This window comes from Pundamilia nyererei, unplaced genomic scaffold (assembly GCF_000239375.1).
Source record: "Pundamilia nyererei isolate P.nyererei 1_Seehausen unplaced genomic scaffold, PunNye1.0 scaffold00017, whole genome shotgun sequence".
Lineage (NCBI taxonomy): Eukaryota > Metazoa > Chordata > Actinopteri > Cichliformes > Cichlidae > Pundamilia > Pundamilia nyererei.
Window position 1 is genome coordinate 3,196,880 of NW_005187418.1, and position 6,142 is coordinate 3,203,021.

Consider the following 6,142-nt stretch of genomic DNA (forward strand, 5'->3'; position numbering starts at 1 on the left):
ACACACACACACACACACACACACACACACACACACACACACACATCCATTCAAACAATGACAAAGACTTCAAACTTAAACTACAACACAGATTAACTGAATTAAAATAATAAATATCTTAGACAGAGAGGGCGTTAGTGGTATTACGCTGGGTAAAAATTTTTAACAGGTGTTAGTGGATAAGAAGAGGCTATGAGTACAGTGGGGGCTCAAAGTGGAAGTAAAGCAGGAGGGAAAGATAGAGTGCAGCCTGTCCTCTTGACGAGTGGGAGGGGTACCTTAGTCTCTGAGGTCCAGCAGATAGAGCCCGTGTTCTTCATCTTCCAGTATTTGATGAACTTGGTACCAGGCTCCAGATTGGTGCCGTCAGGCAGATTTTCATCCAGAAACAAGGCAGCCATAGTGGGCACCAAGGACGTGTGCGAGACCCCGGGACCCCTAGTTTCAAGTGTACAGAGCATTGTTGAAAAAAGCCCTGGTTTCTTATAATACCCATCTTTTGTTCTCTACGAATCAAAAAAGCAGGACCGCAGATTTTTTTTTTTTTTTTTTTTTGCAGCTCAAAAGCAATTTTCTTAGAAAATCTATGAAGCAGCAGCAGCAGTTTTCACATTGAGGTAGTTCCAACAATTTCCACCACCCAGAGCAGCCAGCGATACACTCATACAGACTAGATTACAAAGATGGCATATTTTCATTTCTTTTCTTGGAAAAAAAGACTTTTTTGCATCCATGCTGGGTTCAAGGTACCCAGCACTGTCGGACGCTCTTCCGAGGTGGCTCTTACTCTGGACTGGAGGCCTGGGGTTCAGGGACCAGGGCAGGGATGGGACCTTGGGCTGGGGCTGGACCTGAGGCTGTGTCTGAGGCAGTAGGAGGGGACAGGGCAGGGACCTGGGTGGATGTGGAGGCCATGTTTGTCAGAGTGGCTCTTCCTGAGGTAGAGGGCCCACTCCACTGCAGGCCCCTCTTCTCCAGTCTCAGTTTCTTCTTGATTTCCTTCACTTCGGCTCTTAGCTGCCTTCTTTCTGCTTTGAGGCGCTGTCGTTCGGCCTTGCGCACTGTCCTGTCTCCTCGCCTTGGGAACCTGGTTTAAAATGTCATCAGGAACACCTATTTGTGGACTATCAAATGTTTATTTTCCAAAAACAAAATCATAAAAATTCCCATTGATAAGTCATTAATTACAGTAATCTAGCTGCAAGAATAATTTACAATCCCACTTTGTGTGTGTTTCTATTCATATTTTCCTTCATTAATGCAGAGTTATCCTCAGATTAGGTTGTTTACCTTAACTCTCCTGACATTCCATGTTCTGGGATGGAGAGAGGTGTCTTGGTTCTCACGAGGTTGTGGCTAGGGTCATGGCTATGTCTGCACATCTCACACAGGATGCAGGATGGGCACACGCTGGCAGGGAAAATAACAAAGACATTAATGTAAACATTTACACAGCTACTTAAAAAACACCAAACATGTAAAAATGGTTAAAAGCAATGTTGTGATGACTAGAGTTAATTTCATGCATACCTGCACTTGTAGGCTCCTTCAGAGGTGAGTTTGTTGCAGCTGCTGCAGTTTGGGGTGTAGCCAAGGGATCCATTCGAGGTGGAGGGGCCTGGTTTGGGTCCCATAATACCGCCAATAGCCCCAATTGCCTCAGGGGGACCTTCAGGGGATTTGTGGGTACAACACTGGACAGAAAAGTCGCTGCACATTCTTTCTACTACCTCCTTTACCACCTCATCCTTAAACTATGAAAAACAGAAGCAGAGCACAGTATTTTATTTAATCGCAAATCAAAAATAAAATGTTCAATGTAAAAATACTGCTTCACAGCAGCGGTTAAATTTTACCTTCTCCATGTATGATCTAAACCACATAGGAGGGGGCTCATCATCTGGTTTGTTCCCCTTGTTATCTTTTACTGCTACCTGCATGAAAATACACCATTCTTCAGTTAAGTGACAAAATCAGAGATTTTAGCTTTTAATAAAGAAGCACAAACTTTTTCCCCAACAGGCACAAAAACTTAACTGACTTGAGGCATCGATTTTATTAAAATGATTTCAAAGACACTGCACATGTGAGAATCTATAGGGAGAAGAAAGTTGGGGGGAAGAGTAGAATTACTTACAGCTTCTCGCTCAGGGGTGACCTGCGTGCCTTTGTCCACTGTTTTAACCCTTGAGGGGTAAGGAGGAGCGGGTCGAAGGTCTCCTTTCAGCTCCTTCACCTCGGTCTTCAGTGGGCCCCCACAGGCCTGTCCTTTCATCTTGTACACATTCATGTGTAACTGGTTTCCCTGCTTCTCTGCACTCTGCATGGAGAATTAGCATAGAATGCAAACCGCAGTCAAGTGACACAGTAGCAACGTGATGTGTATACAGATGCATAGTACATATACTGCACATATATTCTGTTATTTTCACCATTTGTTCTTCTATAACTTTAGTAGTCTAATTAAAGACACAGTTGTGTTGTTTATGTCTTAAGTGTAGTTTTACGGTGCAAGTTCTCTATGTAAGGATATATACTATAGCAGTGGTTCTCAAACTGTGGTACGCATACCACCCGTGGTACGTGGGCTCCCTCTAGTGGTACACGTGAAGTCTCCAAATATTTTTAAAGATTGAATAATATACCATGTTCTGATTGAAAGATTTCTGAAAAATTAAAATAGTTCTGCTATCACTTCCAACATAAATGAAGACAGAAAACTAAACAGCAGTGACGTTTTTAGGGTTACTGAAGTTGGGCTAGCTGGTATATAATGATATCCAGCGACACAGCTATGTTAGCATAATATAAACACAGTGAAGCTGGAGGATGAACGCTAACTTTTTTTCCACTCAATAAAAGTTAACGTGAGGGTTCCCGATGGGTTGGGACAAATGCAATCGCATGGCAGGATGCTGGAAATGGACCAAACTTCAGTCAGGAGAACGACTGAGATAATCCATCCACAATACGAGGTTAGTCATTAATATACTGCGGCATGGGCTGGGCTGTAGTTACACGGTAAGGTTTTAAAAACGGAGCTTTAAAATGAACAGGGGTGATAATAACCGAGAGAGGCTGACAGTGATCAATGCCATTTTTAGGGGCTTGTTCAGATTAAATAGAACAAGATACACAACAAAAACACAACAGCCTTAATAAATGCAGAGTAGTTTAGACCCAGAAGCAGGTTTCATCACATCATCACTTAAAGATTGGATATCCCGCCTGCTGTTAATGTTTTAATGCAGTACAGTTGTTATTATTATTATTATCACTTGTCACATCCTGTTCCGGCTGCTGTTACAACCAAATTTCCCCTTGTGGGACAATTAAAGGATTTTTCTATTCTATTCTATTCTATTCTATTCTATTCATGACAGTTGAAATAAATAACATTCATATAATAAATAAAATTGTCTCGTGTAAACTGTATATGCTGTTAAGTAACCCTATACTACTGCACTTTAATGTCAGTCATAAGGGTGGTACTTTAAGAGCCATATATTTTATGAGGTGGTACTCTTTTTGAAAAGTTTGAGAATCACTCTACAGTAACAAAAGCTATTACTCTGTCATTTCTGTTTAAACCTAGCACTGCTACAGTACCTTGATGGCTTCTTCGTATTCATCTGTGGGGGGGGGAAAAAACAAACAAACAATAAATAACTTCACATTTTGTGACTCAAATTTGTATTTTTCCCCGGTATTTTGATATTTCCATGTAGGAGTACACCAGGAGTAAGGGTCAAAAAGTTTAGGTTCCAAATGTATTAACTTACCAGTTAACCAGTTAACAACTTAAAAGACACAGCTTGACTCCACACATCATTGTTTACTGTTATGAATATTATGCTACATGTCCTGCAGGCAGAGCTGTGAGTATTCAACACAATGCATACAAAACCGGTTTGCGTGACACACATATTTTATAACTAATGCAGAAAAGGATGTTGATCACAATCCCTGTAACCAAAAGGCAGTTGCCTACACCATGGAGTGTTTGAGCCTACAATTGAATTACCCATTTGTTTTACTGTGTTACCTTATGACTCTGTTTAACACCTTTGTGTGGACCACATGTTTTGCATGGCCTTTCAATGGTTCAGCATCAGTTTAGCTGTAGCTAAGTCCACTGTATTTAGGTAAATGTACCACCAAAGTAAATTCTGAAGACAGGACTTGACATAATTTCTACAATACATATTATGAATGCCAATATTATCTATCATAGATCCATATCAGGTTAGGAATCTATCAGTTGGACAGCTTTCCTGGATCAAACAGGTCATTAGGGGGTAACTATGCATGTAAGCACAATGGGTTAAGATGTAGTTAGGGAAAAGAGTCTTTGTTATCTTAGTTAACAGAGGTTTGTGCCATTTCATGCTATTTTTCAGCCATCTGATAATCAAACATGTATTTGAATTTTGAGTACATTAAACCAAGCTTTAAACAAATGCTGGCTACATGTATTTTTAACAAAGTCCTGGTGATTTACCTTTGAAGGAAGACCTAAGCCTAAACATATTCAACATAAAATATATAGAAAACAAGCAATTAAATATTGTCCTCACCTTGACTGTTTATGCAAATCTGAAATATAAGGTAAATGAGATCAAAATTAAAAACTGAACTTGGACTCTGCCAAAACATTAGCACTGAAAATCTGCAATGTACACAATCCCTTACCTCTTCATTGTCTTCATCAAAGTATTTCACTTGAAAGTGGTTGATCCCAAATGATGCTTTGATCTGAAAAGTAACGCAGAACAATTGAGAGCAGTTCAGTTTTTCTCCTCACACGTGTTAGGAAAAACATGACCCATGTCTGAGTCAGTGAGAAAGACCTCCACAGCTGGATACTGTATTATACATATGTAGTAACCTTAAATCAAACTGAGCACGTCCTCACTTGTGTGCCTATATTTTGTAAAGCTCCGGTTGGCTTAAAAAAATATTATTTACAAATACATTATTGTTATTGTCGTAACAACATCGATTATCCTTTGGGAGCTCTGTTTATATGTCTAGGCCAAAACGTCTAGGCCTACTTTTTCACTAAACTGCGCCAGCGTTTAGCCAAGACTCTGCTAGCTGCTTACCCAGACTTCAACAGCTTCCCACTCCAATTTATCCATATCCTGAGCCAGAAACCTCTTCACGTTTCCCCGGAAATTGACTTTAATAGTAACAGGGAGCCCCATGTCCGCCGTCTATGGGTGCTTAATGGCTATCATTTGCGTGAAACCCGGCCTGTGTGAGCCCCGCTGCCCTCGGATGTTTTCTCTTGTTTACATCGTCAGCTGCGTCTAGAAAAAGACGGTGACGTTGCGCGCAAGCGCGGTCGCAACACCGCCTCCGTCGCATGTTTATTGTCGTCATCTTTAAGCTCACGAAGTGTGGCAGACAAGTGATAAGCCACACGTTTACAGGTGAATTTAATGCTGTTGGGACAATCGTTCTGCTCATATTCGACTACATAAGATGTCTTCACTCCTCAAGGTGGATAGTGAAATTAAAACCAAGGTGAGGTTTGGCCTTTTGTGAATTCCAGTTGAGTTTATACTGCGTGTTGTTGTTGCCATGTTCTTTGCTAGCATGTTAGCCACATTTAGTAGCATGATGTGGGAGCTCGGATAAGGCCAGGCTAAGAGCAGCTACCGGCTAACCGGTTTCTTGTTTCCCGCCTACTGCAGTACACCTGTCAAACCTTTCCCCAGGTGTGGTGTCAGGGTGGCGCTAAGCGTAACGGGGATCTAGATAAAGTTTGATTTACAGCCCCCTGTGCTGGGAAAATGGTTGCTGCTACTACGACCACATGCACTGAAGAAGGCCTGAGCTACCAAGTTAGCTAACTCAGCCAGCTGCCGTTCACACCGGCGTTGAGTTACCAATGCTAGAGGTTGTCTCTCACACTGATGAACCGGTCATGTGTTTAAAACTGGACCAAAATAAAGTTTACTGACGTAAAATGAGTATTTTTTGTTAACTTGGTATTCAAACTCTCGTATATCTGTTTGTGTTTACAGGTCGCTGCTTTCAAGGAACGTATCACCGCAGAAGTAAGTCTCTGTCTTACGTTGTAAATTAAAATATATACATGCAGGAGTTAATCCTGGCTCATAGCGAGCCTTTAGGG

The 6,142-nt window shown here is 41.3% G+C and overlaps 2 protein-coding genes and 1 long non-coding RNA gene across 4 annotated transcripts in view; 2 read left to right on the forward strand and 1 right to left on the reverse strand.

The window, feature by feature from the left end:
* Positions 1-5,320, reverse strand: part of nbr1a (NBR1 autophagy cargo receptor a) — a 14,252-nt gene extending 8,932 nt beyond the window's left edge. The window contains exons 1-10 of one of the 2 annotated variants that reach the window (XM_005725835.1): positions 5,106-5,320; positions 4,693-4,755; positions 4,578-4,596; positions 3,610-3,632; positions 2,138-2,320; positions 1,857-1,934; positions 1,531-1,754; positions 1,291-1,410; positions 788-1,087; positions 279-438 (exon numbers count right to left, since the gene is read on the reverse strand). In XM_005725835.1, the coding sequence (XP_005725892.1) occupies positions 279-438; positions 788-1,087; positions 1,291-1,410; positions 1,531-1,754; positions 1,857-1,934; positions 2,138-2,320; positions 3,610-3,632; positions 4,578-4,596; positions 4,693-4,755; positions 5,106-5,207 (1,272 nt within the window). In that variant the 5' untranslated portion in view covers positions 5,208-5,320. The remainder of the gene's footprint in view (positions 1-278; positions 439-787; positions 1,088-1,290; positions 1,411-1,530; positions 1,755-1,856; positions 1,935-2,137; positions 2,321-3,609; positions 3,633-4,577; positions 4,597-4,692; positions 4,756-5,105) is intronic. The other variant, XM_005725836.1, reaches the window with a different exon arrangement.
* Positions 1-6,142, forward strand: part of LOC102192177 (uncharacterized) — a 76,400-nt gene that overhangs the window by 61,871 nt on the left and 8,387 nt on the right. The window lies entirely within an intron of this gene.
* Positions 5,352-6,142, forward strand: part of psme3 (proteasome activator subunit 3) — a 4,957-nt gene continuing 4,166 nt past the window's right edge. Inside the window, exons 1-2 of the mRNA XM_005725834.1 lie at positions 5,352-5,529; positions 6,033-6,065. Coding sequence (XP_005725891.1) covers positions 5,488-5,529; positions 6,033-6,065 — 75 coding nt within the window. The 5' untranslated portion in view covers positions 5,352-5,487. The remainder of the gene's footprint in view (positions 5,530-6,032; positions 6,066-6,142) is intronic.